This window comes from Heptranchias perlo, chromosome 22 (assembly GCF_035084215.1).
Source record: "Heptranchias perlo isolate sHepPer1 chromosome 22, sHepPer1.hap1, whole genome shotgun sequence".
Classification (NCBI taxonomy): Eukaryota; Metazoa; Chordata; class Chondrichthyes; order Hexanchiformes; family Hexanchidae; genus Heptranchias; species Heptranchias perlo.
In genome coordinates this window covers 31,584,555-31,605,800 of record NC_090346.1, presented here as the reverse complement: position 1 = coordinate 31,605,800, position 21,246 = coordinate 31,584,555, and the positions used below count along the sequence as shown (strand labels likewise).

The 21,246-nt window shown below is 41.8% G+C and overlaps 1 protein-coding gene across 6 annotated transcripts in view; it reads left to right on the top strand.

Moving 5' to 3' along the window:
* The first annotated feature begins 7,930 nt into the window (after positions 1–7,930).
* LOC137340624 (centriolar coiled-coil protein of 110 kDa-like) overlaps positions 7,931–21,246 on the top strand; it is a 59,029-nt gene continuing 45,713 nt past the window's right edge. For 4 of the 6 annotated variants that reach the window (XM_068003202.1, XM_068003200.1, XM_068003199.1 and 1 more), the window contains exons 1-3: positions 7,931–8,085; positions 15,608–15,776; positions 19,039–19,167. In XM_068003202.1, coding sequence (XP_067859303.1) covers positions 15,636–15,776; positions 19,039–19,167 — 270 coding nt within the window. In that variant the 5' untranslated portion in view covers positions 7,931–8,085; positions 15,608–15,635. Of the gene's footprint in view, positions 8,086–8,106; positions 8,311–15,607; positions 15,777–18,863; positions 18,910–19,038; positions 19,168–21,246 lie in introns of those variants that run through there. The other 2 variants (XM_068003198.1, XM_068003201.1) reach the window with 2 other exon arrangements.

Sequence of the window (21,246 nt, the reverse complement as noted above, 5' to 3'; positions counted from 1 at the left end):
GGAGCAAAAAAGATTCACAACAATGATACATGAACTGAGAGATATCCTTATCAGGAAAGGCTAAACAGGCTGGGGTTCTTTTCTCTAAAAAGGAGAAGGCTGAGGATTGATCTGTCAGAGGTATTTAAGATATGAAAGGGTTTGATATAGTAGAAGTAGAGAAAAACTTTCCACTTGTGGGGAGTCCAAAACTAGAGATCATAACTATAAAGTAGTCACTAATAAATCCAGTAGGGAATTCAGAAGAAACTTCTTTACCAGAAAATGGTAAGAATGTAGAACATGCTACCACAAGGAATAGTTGAGACAAATAGCATAGATGCATTTAAGGGGAAGCTAGATAAGCCCACGAGGGAGAAAGGAATAGAAGGGTTTGCTTATAGGGTTAGATGAAAAGGCGTGGGAGGAGACTCGTGTAGAGCATAAATGCCAGCCTAGACCAGTTGGGCCGAATGATCTGTTTCTATGCTGTATACTCGATGTATACAAAATGTTCCTTCACTCCACGGTTGCCAACTCTGGTTGGAGGCATTCCTGGAGGTTTGATCACGTGACATTCTGACCACATGACATCTGATGATGTGATGCCTGATCACGTGACTTCTACAAATGCTATTGCATTTACCTTATAAAAATTGGGTCCCCTGTAGTTGAGTATCCTTGCTCATGGTTTCGGCGAAAAGTTCCAAGAACCGGGAGGCTACCGTAAGCAGGTGAAGAAGGGAAACCAAAGGTGGGAGAAGCGATTTACAGAGGGGAATCCAAGGGCGGGGAAAGCAATTTACAGAGGGGAAACCAAAGGTAGGGGAAGCGATTTACAGAGGGGAATTTAAGAATGGGAAAAGCGATTTACAAAAGGCAATTTAGGGGTGGGGAAACGATTTACCGAGGGGAATTTAAGGGTGGGGAAAACGATTTACAGAGGGGAAACCAGAGGTGGGAGAAACTTTAAATACACCAGTAACTAACTGTAATTCACTGAAATTGCACTGATAACTAATAGAAATACAGCTGCATATAGTGACACCACTATTCCCAGCCAGAATGGAGATGATTGGGTAATTCCCCCGTCAATCACTGCTGTAAGAGACTGAGAGTGATTTTATGCATGGGTTCTGTTTGTTGCGGTTCATAGAGACTCTTTTTAAATAAACTCTGTAAATACACTTTGTTTGCTTTGCTGATTGCTGAAAAATGCACTGTTTGGCCGTAAGTCCCACCCCCCCTCCAACTCATTGGCTGACACATTGGTGTCAATAGACACTCAGTAGTAATACTGGTAACACTCAGATTCCTATCTCCTAGGACTCTGGTTCTATGTGAAGGTGACATCTCTGAACTGGGAACCTCAGTTAAAGCTGATCTGGACTTGGACTTCACATGTCAAAAGCGGCTCTTACAGACCGACCTGAACCAAACCGAGAGATTGCACAAAGGGCAGCGGGCTCAGTGTTTGGGGCACTTCTCAGAGGGCACATCGTCCTAAACTCAGCTCAGCGCCAACATTTCTAAACCACTCCCTGGGCTCAGTCTCAATAAAGAAGAGTTTTCATAGAATTATAGAAATTAAAGCACAGAAGGAGGCCATTTGGCCCTTGGCGCTGGCGCTCTCTCCTGTAACCACATTTCACCCAGATCCCTATATTCCTCCTTTTCAAATATTTATCCCCTTACCTTTTAAATTAAATTTTAGTCTCTACCTCAATAGCCACATGTGGTGAAGAATCCCACAGTCTAATAGCCAAGTTCAAGAACCTTCCTCCTCCCTTTGCCCTTGGTTGTTTCAGTGAGAACCCTTAGTGTTCGTTCCCTTGTTCCCCATTCGTCCACCGGTGGAAACAATCTATCACTATTTACCCATTGTAAGATCCCCAGGTTTCACTCAGCCCTTTACTGGCTGCTCCTCTCTCTGTGTCACTCCCACTCGCCACATTGCTGCTCCTGGCTCTGCAGGAAATGCTGGGCCCCATGCCCAACCACACTGAGCCATCTGTTTACAATATATAAAAATCTTGCCTCTGGATACACTTCCTGTCTGCACCACTTGACTTCCTATTGTCACACTTATTATATCATTTTATTCCCATTATAACTTCCTGTGTTCTCATTTCATTCAGGATTTTCCTGTATGTAAACTTGTCACGCTGATTGCGCAACTGTGGGTCCCCGTGGAGTGGCTTTTGTGCCAGCTTGGCTGCCATCTTTTTTTATGATAATTTTCCCCATCTCCTTCAGCTAAGTTAATTCTCTGGTTCAATTTAGAGGTTAAAATATGTTTTTTTTTATGTTCTATATATAATTTTAGCTTTTATATATTAATTTTATTAGCATTTATTATGTTCTTTCTCCCTGCCGCAGCTTCCATTGGTGTCCTGCTACTCAGAGACCCATCCTCAGATCCACTGGATCAAGTTTCCTCCAATTCCCCTGAATCTGTGGAAGAAGTCGGTTAAAAAGTTTCTAAAAAATAATTAACCCATTTCTCACGATCTCTATCTGTGGTCCCACGTACTCCTGTTATTTCACCCTGTGCTGGCTGCATCAATCAATTATGGACTGTTTCTGATCTCCCACCCAGTTGGATGTACCCGCAGCTTCCCGTTTGGCAATCAACATCTCAGCCTGCCCCATTATAGACAGAGCTAAGCGATTCCACAACCAACGGATCAGATCAAAGCTCTGCAGTCCTGCCACATCCAGTCGTGAATGGTGGTGGACAATTAAACAACTAACGGGAGGAGGAGGCTCTGCAAACATCCCCATTCTCAATGATGGCGGAGTCCAGCACGTGAGTGCAAAAGACAAGGCTGAAGCGTTTGCAACCATCTTCAGTCAGAAGTGCCAAGTGGATGATCCATCTCGGCCTCCTCCCGATATCCCCACCATCACAGAAGCCAGTCTTCAGCCAATTCGATTCACTCCGCGTGATATCAAGAAATGGCTGAGTGCACTGGATACAGAAAAGGCTATGGGCCCCGACAACATCCCAGTTGTAGTGCTGAAGACTTGTGCTCCAGAATTGGCTGCGCCTCTAGCCAAGCTGTTCCAGTACAGCTACAACACTGGCATCTACCCGACAATGTGGAAAATTGCCCAGGTATGTCCTGTCCACAAAAAGCAGGACAAATCCAATCCGGCCAATTACTGCCCCATCAGTCTACTCTCAATCATCAGCAAAGTGATGGAAGGTGTCGTCTACAGTGCTATCAAGCAGTACTTACTCACCAATAACCTGCTCACCGATGCTCAGTTTGGGTTCCGCCAGGACCACTCGGCTCCAGACCTCATTACAGCCTTGGTCCAAACATGGACAAAAGAGCTGAATTCCAGAGGTGAGGTGAGAGTGACTGCCCTTAACATCAAGGCAGCATTTGACCGAGTGTGGCACCAAGGAGCCCTAGTAAAATTGAAGTCAATGGGAATCAGGGGGAAAACTCTCCAGTGGCTGGAGTCATACCTAGCACAAAGGAAGATGGTAGTGGTTGTTGGAGGCCAATCATCTCAGCCGCAGGACATTGCTGCAGGAGTTCCTCAGGGCAGGGCCCAACCATCTTCAGCTGCTTCATCAATGACCTTCCCTCCATCATAACGTCAGAAATGGGGATGTTCGCTGATGATTGCACAGTGTTCAGTTCCATTCGCAACCCCTCAAATAATGAAGCAGTCCGAGCCCGCATGCAGCAAGACCTGGACAACATCCAGGCTTGGGCTCATAAGTGACAAGTAACATTCGCGCCAGGTAAGTGCCAGGCAATGACCATCTCCAACAAGAGAGAGTCTAACCACCTCCCATTGACATTCAACGGCATTACCATCGCCGAATCCCCCACCATCAACATCCTGGGGGTCACCATTAACCAGAAACTTAACTGGACCAGCCATATAAATACTGTGGCGACAAGAGCAGGTCAGAGGCTGGGTATTCTGCGGCGAGTGACACACCTCCTGACTCCCCAAAGCCTTTCCACCATCTACAAGGCACAAGTCAGGAGTGTGATGGAATACTCTCCACTTGCTTGGATGAGTGCAGCTCCAACAACACTCAAGAAGCTCGACACCATCCAAGATAAAGCAGCCCGCTTGATTGGCACCCCATCCACCACCCTAAACATTCACTCCCTTCACCACCGGCGCACTGTGGCTTCAGTGTGTACCATCCACAGGATGCACTGCAGCAACTCGCCAAGGCTTCTTCGACAGCACCTCCCAAACCTGCGACCTCTACCTCCTAGAAGGACAAGAGCAGCAGGCACATGGGAACAACACCACCTGCACGTTCCCCTCCAAGTCACACACCATCCCGACTTGGAAATATATCGCCGTTCCTTCATCGTCGCTGGGTCAAAATCCTGGAACTCCCTTCCTAACAGCACTGTGGGAGAACCGTCACCACACGGACTGCAGCAGTTCAAGAAGGCAGCTCACCACCACATTCTCAAGGGCAATTATGGATGGGCAATAAATGCTGGCCCCGCCAGCGACACCCACATCCCATGAACGAATGAAAAAAAACCTGTATCAGCCATAGCCCAATAATACTCCTTAAAGCGGAAGAGTCAATGCTTGCTAGTCCAAATGGCCGTTTAGGGACGGGTGCAGAGGCCATGGCTGCAGGGCAAGGTCACTGACATCAGCTGGTGGGCAGGTGGACCAGCAGGCAGGCTGACAAGTGATCGAGCAAGCAGCAGCAGGCAGAATGGTCCAGCAGCTGGGATGGCTAATTAACTAATGCGGGGGGGAAAAAAGGCACAGTAACAGCAGCAATACTGCTGCTAAACAGAGGGGTCTGGCAAGTGCAGCGGGCCCCCGGTGTGGAACCTATGCTACTTGGCAAAACAAGAGCGAGGGGAATGTGCAAACACGATTTCTATGGGCTTGAAAGTCAGTACAATGGAACTGCTTTTCCTTACCTTAAGGAAAATGGCTCAATTCTCTGGGAAATGCATTGTTACACTGCTGCCCTGTGGAGAATGCTAATTACTGCAGTTAGAATTGACATAAAGGTCCAGTGGTCAGTTGATCGCTGGTCATGTGACATTAGCTTGTATAACGTTGGATGGTGTAACTTTACACTAACAGCACCACCTACAGGTGGTGCTGTTAGTGTAAAATGTTACTATTAAAATGTTGAGATCACATACAATATACAATAGATACTGGGCCAGATTTTGCTGAAAAAATAACGGCGTTTGAATGACACAAATTAGCCAGCAACTTGCAGCGAGGAAGCGATACCCCGTAAATTGTGAACTGCCACAAGTTGCTGGCCGAGTTGTTCCAATAGCTTCGCAAAAACGGCATCTCATGCTTAACCTCCCCATAAATTTTCATGAAATTGTTTCATTTGCACATTAATTGCCCCTTAAACTCGCCATAGAAAGTTAAGTCTAGTAATTATCAGCGTAAGTACCCTTTTAACAATATGACAATTGTTACTCTCTGGCCCAGAAAGTAAACAATTACTAGTGTGGAGTCTCATTCCTTCAGGTTGTGAATTGTTGGAGTTTTTAAAAATGTCCAATTTTTAATTTTTACATTTTTTTCCTATTCTTTTCCTTTCTGTCTCTTTTTTCTGTCTCTCAGTCCAATCTTTCTTTCCCTCTCTTTATTTTTTCCTGTACTTGATTTGAAATTGAATTCACCCACTCTAATTCACCCTCCTTCTCAGTCCTTCCTCTGTTTATTTCTCAATCATTTAATCTCATTGGTTAAGGAGATTCACTGTTAATCCCGTTGTTCACCAAGGTCCCAGATGCTCTGTTGCCCTCGCTGTGCCGTTATCAGCTCGCACTTCCAGCAACATTGTGGGATAAAAAATTTAAAAACCTAAATGTGTAATTAAAGTCTAACGAATGGGGCACGCTGCGAGATGCCCTGCTTCAGCAAAATCTGGCCCCTTATTATTGTGATTTTCTATTATGAACTCCTCACTGAAAAACAGGAGCAGAATGTGTGAATCACTGTTATGTAAGAAACAGCAGTATGAATAATAACAGTTGTTGGTAGTTTTTTGTTGCTGGTTAGGAAAGAAAACAGATTGACTAAAAAAAATCCATCTTCTATAAACAATCATCACCTTTGATCATATATATTCAGTTAAAAAAATCTCAACCTTTTTGAGGTTTAACAATTTTTTTAATGTAAAAATTTGCAATCTACATAAACAACGAACTTCCAGTGTTTCGTGGGGTGATTAATCATTATTTATAGGAATTTATGTTTTTTAAATAGTGTAAGCCAGCAAACTCACTAATAGTGAACTCCCGGGGCATGCCAGGTGTTCGTATCAGGAAATTGTGCACTCGAAGTCCATAATTTTTCATTCACTAATTTTAAGAAGCAGAAAGTTTATTCTTAAATACTTGAAGACAAGAAAATAAAGATAGGATCTGGCTAACAAGCAAAGTCGTCGTGCAGCTGCCTATTTTGGGGGAACTTTTGGGGGAACACATGGGGGACATCGGCTCAACTGGTAAAAGATCATTTTAGGACTGATCAGGAAGTTGTTCATGCAGAGAGTGATCAACACTTGGAATGGACTTCCAGATAAAGTGGTGGAGGTAAAAATCCTGGAATCGTTTAAAGACGAATAGATGCAGCAATTGGGGACTATAGAATCTTTTTGGATGGATGAATTATGATGTGCCAAATTGCCTCCCTCAGCTCTAAGTACCTTGTACTGTCCCACTCACCTATTATCACCACTAATCCTTGCTGACTTCCACAGGCTCTCCCAGTACATTGATTTTACAATCCTCACCTTTGTTTACAAATCCTTTCATAGATTTGTCCCCTTCCCTTACTTGCTCTTCTTATTCTGGTCTGCTCTACCATCAGTGATCTAACTGACACCTTCTGGAATTCTCTTCCTCCACCCCTGCCACATGCCTTCCACCTACAACATTGCCTTGAAACTTACTTCTTTAACAGTGCATTCAGTCAGTTCCCAAAACTCTTCTCCCTTACTCCTGTATAGAGCCTGAAATATTTTTTATTACATAAAAACACTATGTAAGTCCATGCTGCGCCTTTAGATTCCAAATCACTATAATTGTATTGCACTTTTACCTGTGATACTGTGCTTAATGTAGCTACTGGGTAACTAAGAAAACGTTGAAACGTTTTAAAATAGACAATATAATAGAGAACAACAAATATTTGGCAGTAAAATCTCCTTCACTCCAATTTTCTTCTCACCTGAGGGCACTGACTCATTCGATCGCTGTTGTAACTGAGCACAACTGCAATGAAAAACAGTAAATGCTGGAAATACAAGGCAGATCAATCAGCTGAAAGAAAGTCAGGGTTAACGTGTCAGGGCTGATTGACATGGTGTGTACTTGCTGTATTTTCTATTTTTATTTCAGATTCCCAACAATTGTTTTTCTTTTTTTTATTTCTGCTAAGAGTGTACCTTTCATTGAGGTACAGATATTGTAGTTTTAAAGAAGTGCTGTCGTCCCTGTAAAATTATGAAAGCCTCTTGGCAAATATGTAACCCATTCCATAGGAACATGAGTAGGCCATTCAGCCCCTGGAGCCCGCTCCGCCATTTGATAAGATCATGACTGATCTGTGATCTAACTCCATATACCCGCCTTTGGCCCATATCCCTTAATACCTTTGATTGCCAAAAAGCTATCTATCTCAGATTTAAATTTAGCAACTGAGCTAGTATCAATTTGCATCAAAAAATCAGTGTGCTGGGACACAGGAATGGGTAGTTTCTTCCCATCTCCAAAACTGCCACAACTCCCCCTTAAAACAATGCATTTAATTTTAAAAGAGTAGGTTGTTTGTGAATTGTTCACGGGCTGTAACCTACCCATACAATGCCCCCCTCTCCTCGCGTCACCCGAGTAGCCATGTGGCGGAAAGCAGACCCGGAAGTGTTGCTGCTAGCGATAGCCAATGAGAGCGATCCCTGGTTGCCAGGTGACGTTGCCGTTTGAGCTTTGAGGATGGCGGGCGGCAGAAGCTGCGGGAAGCGGGATAGCGGCGGTGCCTGAGGCGGCAGGGCAAGGGCTGACCTTCGGCAACCAGCTCGGTCCTGCTATTGCGAAGAGAGGCGGCTGACGGTTGGCGGTAAGCAGCAGGTTGGGCGGTGGCGGTGGTGGTGGTGCCTAGCCCGGGCCTGGGCCCCAGAGGTTGTCGTGGACTCCAGCTGTCCGGTCGTTAAGGCTGTTGTAACGGCCGCGCCCGTCCTTTCAGGCCCAGCGTGTCCGTCGCTATATTTTAACAGACATTGCTGATCCTGTGTAACCAGGTGGAGTTCCCGTTCAAACCCTGATGGTTTCGGATTGATCCCTTGTAAGTGTTGTATTTATACCCCGACTGTTCATATTAATGCTGTATAATTAATCCCTGTGAACGCTGGTTGCAACTTGTTTCAGTCAATTGCAAAACGTTAAGTTTTCAAATCTGTGTCTTGACTGTAACGGTCACTGTCAGAGTGGATCCACACGGTTTACTCACTGTGTGGATCTTTGATTAGTATCAGGCGTAAACAAGCATCTAATAACCACGACAGTTAATGTTTGTTTATACTCTGTAGTCCTTTCATTCCTGGCAACCTATTACTGAAAAAAAACCTTGTTGTTTTATTTCTGTGATTCCATACACCTTTAGATTCCACATCACTATAATTGTATTGCACTTTTACCTGTGTCACTATGCTTAATGTAACTACTAGGTAACTAAGAAAACTTTGAAATGTTTTAAAACAATAGACAATATAATATAGAGAACAGCACATATTTGGCTGTAAAATTTCCTTCACTCCAATTTTCTTCTCTCCTGAAGGCACTGACTCATTTGATCATTGTACTTTATTCAAGTAGCTATTCTCATATTTGAGTATTGGCAGGTTATTCAAAGCTGGGCGACATCACAGCCAAGTCTGATCCCGTTCTCACCTGGGCCTGGAGTTTCTTCCTTGGGCGCAAACCAGAAGTTGTAACCAAAATGTACCCAATATTGTGTCCATTTTGTCCATGTCAAGTTATGCCCAAGTATCCTCCCGATCTCGTTAGAATACACCCGAACTTAAATCAGTGTAAATAATCGGGACCCAAAGAAACACCAAACCCACACTAGTATACTTCTTTGAGTCTTAAAATTTTCAACTCATTTAACCAACATTCATGCACAAAAGGAATAGCATGTTTAAAAACCAGGAATTGGGGAAGCATTTCAATTTTTAATGTGATTTATACTTATGCCATAAAAATGCATTAAAAGAAATAGAAAGTACAGAACAGGTCTTAATGAGGATAAATTTTTTAAAATGCTCAAAAAATTGCAACTAAAAGACCAGAAAATGACTTTGTTTCAGGTGTGCTTGAAAATCTGGTCACAACATTGAGGGATCACCCCGAACAAGTGCAATTGGAGGATACTCCCAATTGAGAGTCTGGGGCATGACCAGTTTTGTGGGCGGTGATTCGTTCGGATGGAGGGCTTGGTGGACAGATGTAAAAAATCGAGGAGACTTGGGCTGGTTGTGACTACAGTTACACCGAAAATTCCACGATCTTTTAAGCCTTATAATTTGTTTGCCCCCAGATTATGGGTGTATTTGGGCACGAATGTGGAGGAAACTCCAGGCCCTGATGTCCATGTATATGCATTCTCCTGGATGGGTTATTGGGTAATATTCAAGAGTGAGAATTCTGACAGATTTTGCTCTTCCCTGGCCTAGGAGCTCTGAGTTTTGTTCTAGCATCCCAACTACTGACTTAGCTGACATCTGGTAACTGAGCACTAGCAGGGGAATCAAACCTGGGGCCTCCCTGGTTCTGCACTGGAGTGTACCTTTATCTGGGGGGAATCTCTCTAATGTGCTGAAAATGGTGCAAAGATTTTAAAATAGCTCCACTATTTTAAGAAATATATATGCTATAAAACAGCTTTATATGTATATAATAAAATCAATTTACAGTAGCCTCCAAAGACAGCTCCATGGAAAAATTTTGAAAATTGTTTTTAAGAAAGAACTGGGTAGATGTGGGTATGGTTCTTGATAGATACTTTGTGTCTGTCTTCTCAAAAAAGGGGGATGATGCAGAGATTGTAGTTGAGGAGGAGTATGAAATATTGGATGGGATAAACATAGTGAGAGAGGAAGTATTAAGGGGTTTAGCATCTTTGAAAGTAGATAAATCGCCAGGCCCGGATGAAATGTATCCATGCTGCTAAAAGAAGCAAGGGAGGAAATAGCGCAGGCTCTGACCATCATTTTCCAATCCTCCCTGGCTACAGGCGTTGTGCCGGAGGATTGGAGGACTGCTAACGTTGTACCATTGTTTAAAAAGGGAGAAAGAGATAGGCCAGTCAGTCTAACCTCGGTAGTGGGCAAATTATTGGAATCGATTCTGAGGGGCAGCATAAATTGTCATTTAGAAAGGCATGAGTTAACCAAGGACAGTCAGCATGGATTTGTTAAGGGAAGGTTCTGTCTGACTAACTTGATTGAATTTTTTGAGGGGGTAACAAGGAGGGTTGATGAGGGTAATGTGGGGATGTAGTGTACCTGGATTTTAGCAAGGCTTTTGACAAGACCCCACATGGTAGACTGGTCAAAAAAGTAAAAGCCCATGGGCTCCAAGGGAAAGTGGCTCCTTGAATCCAAAATTGGCTGTGGCAGGAAGCAAAGGGTAATGGTTGATGGGTGTTTTTGCGACTGGAAGGCTGTTTCCAGTTGGGTCCTGCAAGGCTCAGTACTAGGTCCCTTGCTTTTTGTGGTATATATTAATGATCTGGACTTGAATGTGGAGTCTTGATCAAGAAGTTTGCAGATGATACAAAAATTGGCCGTGTGGTTGATAGTGAGGAGGAAAGCTGTAGACTGCAGGAAGATATCAACGGACTGTCAGGTGGGCAGAAAAGCAGCAAATGGATTTCAATCCAGACAAGTCCGAGGTAATACATTTGGGGAGGGCAAACAAGGCAAAGGAGTACACAATAAATGGAAGGATACTGAGTGGTGTAGAGGAACAAAGGGACCTTGGAGTACATGTCCACAGATCCCTGACGATAGCAGGACAGGTAGATAAGGTGGTTAAAAAGGCATACAGGATACTTTCCTTTATTAGCCGAGACATAGAATATAAGAGCATGGAGGTTATGCTAGAACTGTATAAAACATTGGTTAGGCCACAGCTTGAGTACTGCGTACAGTTCTGGTCACCACATTACAGAAAAGATGTGATTGCAGTAGAGAAGGTACAGAGGAGATTTACGAGGATGTTGCCAGGGCTGTAGAATTTTAGCTATGAGAAAAGATTGGATAGCCTGGGGTCGTTTTCTTTAGAACAAAGGAGATTTAATTGAGGTGTATACAATTATGACTGGACTAGATAGAGTGGATGGGGGGGACCTATTTCCCTTCTGAGAAGGGTCAGTGACCAGGGGGCATAGATTTAAAGTAATTGGTAGAAGAATTAGAAGAGAGCTGAGGAAAATTTTTTTCACCCAGAGGGTGGTGGGGCTCTGGAACTCACTACCTGAAAGGATGGTAGAGGCAGAAACCCTCAACTCATTTAAAAAGTGCTTGGATATGCACTTGAAGTGCCATAACCTACAGGGCTACGGACCAAGTGCTGGAAAGTGGGAGTAAGCTGAATACCTCTTTTTCGGCCAGCACAGACACAATGGGCCTAATGGCCTCCTGTGCGGTAACGTTCCACGATTCTAACTTCTTATCATAATGATGATAAAGCATTTAAAATACCAAAATGACATCTCCAACTTATATCAGCTCTTCCTTGGAGATAATAAAAAATCAGGTTTTTCACATGAAAAATCTTTGGATTCTACAGCTAAGGCTTGTTTTTCCACTGTAGCCTGGACCTGCAGTACAGATGAACACCTAATGTCACTAGTGACTGCCACTGGGACAAGATGGTGCACAAACACAGCAAGACTACTGTAGAAATTTACAGTATAGAAGGGTATCCGTCCCATCAGCCCTTCATTCCTCATTTGTTGCTCGCAATGCACCTAGGCCTCTCGCACTTCCCTTTGTGCTTGGTTGCACTGCCCACTGCTGCTCCTTCTCTTCCCACCCTGCACCTGCTAACTTACTGATATCTTCACGAACATGGCACAGTCATGCTTTTCTCACTGGACTTGCATGCTCTGCTGCCTATACGACCTCCACCCTGGCCTCACACAGGAGAGAACTTTTTCAGTAGGCAACCAGTTCCTTAACCATTTCCGCAGCTATGTCATTGCTGCGCATTAGAAGTCCTGAGTATGATACGTAAGTAAGTTTTATAACTTGATGGAAAAGTGTTGGGACGTGCAAGCTATAAAAATTTTGAGTATAGAACTCTTCTGTGCTGAACGGGTTGGGTTCAGGTGCAGTACATAGTTCTCTTTTTCACAAAGACATACTTTTGCATCTCATCCTTCCTCCTACATGTATGGTAAGAAAATTGTGAAAATGATATACACATATATAGAGACACCCCCCCCTCTTCACTTTCCTTGAGTGCTATGTGCTTCAGTAACAGTGATGGAAAGTACAGACAGCCAAGGAAACTTAGTAATGATGGACTATTCCAAATATGCCATCTATAAAATGCGTAGTTAGTGGTATAAATCCTGATTGCCGTGAACAAACTAAATCAAATAAAAACTGTTTACTTGGAGATTAAATAATACTCTTTATTTAATCCTAAAAGTGAAATCTGAGAAGTAAAAAAAAAATGTGTATTGCAGGCCTGAGCAACATTTCTTTTGTTCAGCACTGCAGGGAGCACTTGAGATAATTTTGAGGTAATAGTCCCTTGAGAGTTTGTTTTAATTGCTTTTGTATTTGTAATTTAACAAAACAAATCCAACCAGATGGTTTTGGGGGTTTGAGAGGGCTATGCTAATCCACATTCTATAGAATTACGTAGGATTTACAGCACAGAAACAGGCCATTCGGCCCAACTGGTGTTTGTGCACCACATGGGCCTCCTCCCACTCTATTTACTTCATCCCACACTTATCTCACCCTATCAACATATCCTTCTATTCCTTTCTCTCTCATGTATTTATCCATATAAGAAATAGGAGAATGAGTAGGCTATATGGCCCCTCGAGCCTGCTCTGCCATTCAATCAGATCATGGCTGATCTTTGACCTCAACTCCACTTTCCCGCCCAATCCCCATATCCCTTGATTCCCTTAGTCCAAAAATCTATCGATCTCAGCCTTGAATATACTTACTGACTGAGCATCCACAGCCCTCTGGGCGAGAGAATTCCAAAGATTCACAGCCCTCTGAGTGAAGAAATTCCTCCTCATCTCAGTCCTAAATGGTCGACCCCTTATCCTGAGACTATGTCCCCTAGTTCTAGACTCTCCAGCCAGGATCGACGGTGTCTCAGCATCTACCCTGTCAAGCCCTCTCAGAATCTTATATGTTTCAATGAGATCACCTCTCATTTTTCTAAACTCCAAAGAGTATAAGCCCAGAGAGTATTAGCATTATTCCAGTGGACCTGTAAAATAATTACCTAGCATAAGGTGCAATGTATTGGCTACATCTGCAGTTTTCACACCAGCTGGCTGGTAAAATTTCAAAATCACACTGGTGCAAAGGTTGTAGGTGGAATCATAGAAAGGTTACAACACGGAAGGAGGCCATTCGACCCATCGAGCCTGCGCTGACTCTATGCAAGAGCAATCCAGCTAGTCCCACTCCCCTGCTCTGTCCCCGTAGCCCTGCAATTTTTTTACTTTCAAGTACTTATCCAGTTCCCTTTTAAAGGTCATGATAGAATCTGCCTCCACCACCTCCTTGGGCAGTGAATTCCAGATCCTAATAACTCCCTGTGTGTAAAAAAAAAAGTTTTTCCTCATGTCACCTTTGGTTTTTTTGCCAATCACCTTAAATCTATGTCCTCTGGTTCTTGACCCTTCCGCCAATGGGAACAGTTTCTAACTACTCTGTCTAGACCCTTCATGATTTTGAATACCTCTATCAAATTTTGCAATCTTCTCTGTTCCAAGGATAACAACCCCAGCTTCTCCAGTCTATCCACGTAACTAAAGTCCCTCATCCCTGGAATAATTCCAGTAAATCTCTTTTGCACCCTCTCTAAGGCCTTCACATCTTTCCTAAAGTGCGGTGCTCAGAACTGGACACAAAACTCCATTTGTGGCTGAACCATTGTTTTATAAAGGTTTATCATGACTTCCATACTCTTGTACTCTGCCTCTATTTATAAAGCCCAGGATCCCGTATGCATTTTTTTTACTGCTTTCTCAACCTGCCCTGCCACCTTCAACAATTTGTGCACATTTACCCCCAGATCTCTCTGTTCCTGTACCACTTTTAGAGTTGTGCTCTCTAGCTTATATTGCCTCTCCTCGTTCTTCCTACCGAAACGTATCACTTCGCATTTTTCTGCATTAAATTTCAACTGCCACATGTCCGCCCATGCCACCAGCCTGTCTATATCCTCTTGAAGTTTATCATTATCTCCCTCACTATTTACTAGCCTTCCAAGTTTTGTGTCATCTGCAAATTTTGAAATTGTGCCCTGTACACCCAAGCCCAAGTCATTAGTATATATCAAGAAAAGCAGATGTCCCAGCACCAACCCCTGGGGAACACCACTGTACACCTCCCTCCAGTCCGAAAAACAACCGTTCTCCACTACTGTTTCCTGTCCCTTAGCCAATTCTGTATCCATGTTGCTACTGCCCCCTTTATTCCATGGACCGCAATCTTGATGATAAGCCTACCATGCGGCACTTTGTCAAACGCCTTTTGAAAGTCCATATACACCACATCATCTACGTTGCCCCCATCTACCCTTTCTCTGTTACCTCATCAAAAACTCTATCAGGTTAGTTAAACACAGGTCATGAAACTTTATATAAAGGTGTGATCTGTGTAGGGATTTTTCAGTAAATCATGTTTTGTTCCAGGACATGTCACTGTGTTGAGGGAAAAAGAGTATTGTAATGAATAAAAGATGCTATATCCACTGTATGGATTTACACAGGTTGTACAATGAATAAAATTAAACCTGTTAGTGTGCATCCCGGTTGCATTTACAAACCTTGTACTGTTTGTTTTCAATTGTAATTAAGAAAATTAAACATTACTAGATTTTAGTTGAAAGTATGCAGGAATTTCAAGGCTTTGTAAAGTGCAGTTTCAGTATTAGCCTCTGATAGTAATACATTTTTAAAAACATTATTGAAAACATATTTTGCACGTTTTTATTGCCAAACAGACTTAGAAATTATTGAAACAGAACTGTAAGAAAGCTTTGAAAACCAGATTACAAAAATACAGTTTGGGAAATTAATATGAATTAGTTACACTGGTTGTAAGGTTACATACTGTTTTAGATTACATACTGTTTAAGGTTACAACTGCTGGTATTACCATTTGCAGCCATCATACTAACATAGTACCTACCCCCATTTTGTGTTTCTAGTAGTATGTTTTTGAGGAAGATATAGTATAAAACTTCTTTCTAATTCTTCCATTGCCATTGGTGAGAAAAATGCCTGCCTGAAGTACATTTAGAGTTGCACAACTGGTTTATTTGGAATTGCAGCTATAATCCAGTAACCTGTAATTCACTTCTTTATGCAGCTATAGCACAAACAATTAGTGGGTGAGAATGGAAGAATATGAGGAGTTCGGCAAGACGCATTTGGCCAAGATTCAGACTGAGATGTTGGAAAATGAGACTTTGCAATCAATTTGGCAGAAGGGCACCTCTGTTATCCGCTTCCACGGGATTGCTGTGCTCTCTCCTTTGGTATGATTCGTTTATTTTTGACTCCTGAACAAAACAATAAATTAGTTTTAATAGACTATGGGACAATAATTTGCCGACTATATATATTTTCTGATAAGTTTTTCTGGGACACTTGTTTCTGAAATCTGGAATATACTTGTTCACAACATGAAGATGTTGATTTGTGCTTTTGAGCCGTTTAATACAAATTATTTTATGCAGTACTGTGTTTGATTGCACAAACATATCAAATATTTAAAGAAAAACATTGCAATACAGCACAGCTTTGAACATAAGTCCATATACAACTTCTTGCTAAAGAGACTACATTTTCTGCCCCTGGATGAATGAAAAATATGACTTCTAGCTCTAAAAGAATGTGATGTTATGTAATCTCCTAATCTACGTAAACAATATTGTTTGGCAGTTTGTCTCGAGACCCTTCGTTTTTTTGGTTTCTTTTTGACTCCATTAGAAGATTCAAATCAATATGTTTCAGTGATACTGACAGCTATTTGTTCTAAACTATAACTGCAAAATCAAGATAATAAACCACACTAGTAAATTTTATATTAACTTAATAGATCTTGCAAGGCATTGCTCATGGAATTTCTCAGTATATGGTCGGACTCTTGTCTTTCCCTGTTATCTTCATGTTGCTGTTTCCCCTCCTGTTCTGTTTTGTTCTGATTATGCCTCTGTAGGTCTTTTCTGTTTCAGTGTGTCTCCTTCTGTCTTTTCCTATTTCTTTTGGCTGGGAGAGGTTGGATGGCTTGATGGGGTAGCGAGTTGCAGAAGGTTTTTTGATACCTATTTCCCTTTTTTTATTGTGTGAAGATGGGATTTAATAGTTGCTATAATGTACTTTGGAATGCTTTTTTTTGTTCTTTCAAATGGAGATTTCTTCTTTTCTCCTAATCTGCAATCCCTTGTTTCCCCCTATATTGGTTTCTTGAATGATTAACTGTGTGTTGCACTGGATCTGGCTCCATGACACATGTTGGGATTTCTTTTTTGGTTAATGCTGAGCAAAAATGACTTATTCACAGCACATTGTTTGTGTATTGATTGATTGCAGTTCATTGCTTTACTTTATTTAAACATTTTTTGTTTCCAATATTGAGCTGTATCCCTAGCAAGAGTGAAGTTTACTCTTTGTTTTTAAGATGTAATTTTTCTGTCAGCACAATGGAACTCTGCTCCCCACCAAAAGTGTAGTTTATTTTTTTTAAAATTAAAATTAAAAATAAACGTATACATCATCCAATCAACTGCAAGAGGTTTTTGGCATAAATTTATAAATTTGATTGTGACACTCGGGCCTAGAAATTCGAGCGCACCCAAAAAGGGGGGCGCAGGGAATGATCCCTGCACCTGAAGAGAGAGGACGGAGACGCACGTAATATTGGACCTCGAACTGGCAAGCTGCAGACCAGTGATCGGGTACTGGACGCCTTTTTTTTTTGCCCATGCCAATAGGGCGGGTGGTGCACTTCTGGCTCGTAATGACTGTGCACTTCCTGCCTGCCATATTGAAGGCTTAGGAAGCTGTTTAATGCCCAGAAAATGGGCACTGCACGATTGATTTTCTAGACCTGAAGTTCTGGCACAGGCTGTACACAATTTTAAAAAAAATATTATGGACTCATATCTTTTGAATGTGTCTCTTTGCTTAATGGGTGTTTTCTAGAATATTACTTTGGTTTATCGTGCATATGTGGCATTTGTTGTGTGTGACATTGTTTAATACTCCTGTGTGCAATGCAACTGGAAATCCACAAATTTTGCTAGTTTTCTTTTCCTTCCTATTCCCATTTCAACTACATACTATCTCAGATCTCAAGAGCCGAGTGATTATAGAGTCCTATGGGAACCTGAGCTCATTAAAGAGGAGTGTATTGCAGTGAATTTGAAAACTCTTTTAATAGTCCTGCAGTGGTGCCTGGGGGAAGCATGACAGTTGTTTGGAATGGATAATGGGAATTGCCAAATGTGTGGCAGTTCTTTGCTAAAATAATGCATAAAGAAAAATGTAGCATTCTGCAATAAAATATTCTGAAAATTACTCTTGTAAATATATTGAAAAGTCATTATTTCTGCAAGCTGATAATGTCTTTTACTGCTTAAACTATGGTCTTACCCTTTGTTTTGTTTAAAAAGTATGTTGCCCTGTAATTGTTGGCCTTCCTGTTGACCTGCCATTGTCGGTGGATTTCTAAGGCTAAGTACTGTAACATCTTTGCCTGTTAGAGGCAATCAATACTGCCTGCTATTATTACTGAAAGTAATAAGCAATGGTGCTGGGAACCAAGGGTACAATGTACCACATTTGATTGTCAAATCTAGGAAATGTAGTGAAAATGGTGGCTTCTGAACTTATTAACAAAGAAAAATTATATCCTGGTGTATGGTTTTTCTTGCAGTTACAGTTCAAATTCTACGGGTCCTTCAATGAAGCGATTTCCTGTGAGGACAGTTCTAGTACTTAAATCTAGTTCTTCTGAGCCAGAACCATAAACTGCGCGTGTTTACAACTAAATAGATGGCTGGATTTGTTTTTTTTTAAATGTAGTTTCAGTAATAATTTACTGAAGCCGGAGATTATGTTTTAGCAGGGTTTGACGGTATCTTATAAGTTGTGTACACCTCTCCATAATACAGGCAGAGTGACAATGGGCAGACTGCTGCAGAAGCTAGCAGAGGTGACTGCGCAATGGCGAGTTCTTGTAGTTTCTACAGCCAGCCTGGTTATAATGATTGCTCAGTTTTGTCAGAAGTTATGTGGAAGAAAATTCAGAGACTAAAGTAACTGGATGATCTGTGCAATAGATTTATAGAAGATGATGCATTTTGATCAAACCTAAGTGCTACTGTTGTGTGTTTAATTATAGCAGATACAAGCTAGGTTTGTCTTTTGTGGCTAGAACACCTTTGCATCCCAAAGATCACATGTTGACTAATGGGTTGCTTTAATTTGTCAAATGAGCACTTTGTAAGCACAGCGTCTTTTAAACAGGAACACACCCTCTTCACAATAGTTAATCATAAGCTTTTTTGAGCTTCAGCTGGTTATTTGATAGCTTCGCCTCAACTTTGAGTTATTCATCATCCAACAAGTGGAGCGAATAAGTAGAATTCACAATACACAGTGGAGGTAATTTTTCTGATTAAGTAAGCTTGGTTGTTGGAGGTTTGAAATTAGATCATTATAGCGAGGTGCAGATATGCTGAAAGCTTATTGTGCACCACCAAACTGAATTAAACTATTTTTCTCCTCTTGCAGATGAATACTGAAAGGCAGCTGGAGATGCAGCAATATAGACAAAAAGCTGTGGAATTGGAGCTCAGCCGACAGAAAGCAAGGAAAAGTGCCTTACTTACTCGTGTGCAAGAAATTATTGAAAATGTGCAGGTTCGCTATTTTGTTACCTTTGTTTACAGTAATGGATTTTTAAATTGGAGTTTTAAAATGCCAGAGCAAAATTGGAAGTTCAGAGGAAGTTACATAGTTTTCTTCATTATCATTAAAATAAATTGACTATTCTAATTCTGAACCATTAGTGCTGCTATTTTTCCTTTGTCCAAATAAATGGTTTGCTGCATTCATGAGCTATATTGTATGGCAGTCGTGATATTTTGGCACACTATAATACAAGAAAATGCGGATTATTTTGGTGTCAGACTTGGCTCAGCGTCAGAAGGTCATGGGTTCAAGCCCCACCCCAGAGATTTGAGTATAATGACAGTTCAGTGCTGAGGGAGTGCTGCACTGTTGGAGTTGCTGTCTTTTGGATAAGACGTTAAACAGAGGCCCCAGGTGGATGTAAAAGATCCCATGGCACTTTTTGAAGAAGAGCAGGGAGTTCTCCTAGTGTTCTGGCCATTATTTATCCCTCAACCAAATGTCCAGATTATCTGGACATTTATCTCATTGCTGTATGTGGGACCTTGGGTGCTGCATTTTGTTCGTTAGTTCTTTAGGTTGTCATAGCAGGCGTGTGTGACTTCCCTATTGCTTTGGTTTATGCAGAGCAATCCAAGCTCCTCTTGCCAGTGTAGTACTGTTAAATTAAACATGAGGAAAATATATAGGGGGCAATAGATATCTCACTAAATTGCAAGGCAGTAATCCAGTTAGGAGGCTAAAACACAAACAGTGAAGGAAATTGACTGAGGTATCAATTTTATTGTGCACAAGGTTACTCGGCACATTTTTAATCTTTAGTCTGCATCTCATGAAATGCTGCTATGTATTTTAAGATTGCTAGCAGGCAAAATATTAATGGTTTATTGATTTTTTTTTGCTAGTAGTCTAATATATACTATAAATGGGTGGGGGGGGGGGGGGAAACTGGCTTACCACTGCCTTCCTCCACCCCATCCCAACCAAAAGATTGTTCTGGGTGGTAATTTGAAAAATAAGAATTTGAATGATCATCATTTAAGAGCAGGCCCTCATTCAGCATTTCCTAATTTGTACAAAACTGGGACAGTATCCCAAAAAATCTGTTCTGGGTGTCATTCTTTGAAAGGTGGACTGTCCTGCAATTTTTATACCTCTAGCTTCAAGTGTATGAGGGAAATTAAATATTAATCTGGAAATCAAAATAAAGGAAGCTTAAGATGTAAACAATAAAATAATCAATAAAACCTCCATCTCTCCTCTGTTAAGACGCTTCTTAAAACCTATCTCTTTGACCCATCTTTTGGGCACCTGTCCTAATGTCTCCTTTGGCTCAGTGTCAATTTTTGTCTGATTACGCTCCTGTGAAGCGCCTTGGGACATTTTACTATGTTAAAGGAGCTACATAAATGCACATTGATGTTATAAACTTCAAAATGGAGACCAGAGTCAGACTGTCAATGGGAAAACGGGCAGTATTGATTGATCTGGTAATTAGGCAGATGGTTCTAGGAGAAGTTCAAAATGTACACTGTTTAAGACCTCCATAGGTCCTGGACTACCTGCGAATAGGTAATTTACTAACATTTTAAAAAATTGCATCAGATACTGTTTAAAAGTGAAATTTTGGGCACTAGGTGGTGCAGTGGATTAGGTGTCGGCTTTTTGCCTCTGGGCTCAAATCAGTCCTGACTGAAGGTATAAAATCTCTGTCTGCTGGCTGTAAGGGTCCTACGTGAACTGAGCTTGGGTACTCAATTCTGCTTCTAGTGGGAAAGGGTCTACACAAAATTGCTTCAAGTTTAGCATCTGTTGGCAGCCACTATGGCAGGCCAAAGGATGGTTGGGTTGGTAAATGGAAAAAGGTCACACTGGTAGTGTAGTGGTGCTCTGCTGAAGCTGAGGTTGTAGCACATAGTGGAGGTAAAGTAGAGGAAGCTTTATTCTGCCTCTTAGTTTGCTTTACATGACCTAAGAGTCTTAGTACTGATACTGGGGGCAGTATCCATGCCCACCTGTGCCACCCCCCGCCCCTCCAATCCATACAATCTAAGACTTACCTGAAGACGTCCTCTTCCTTGCTCTGCT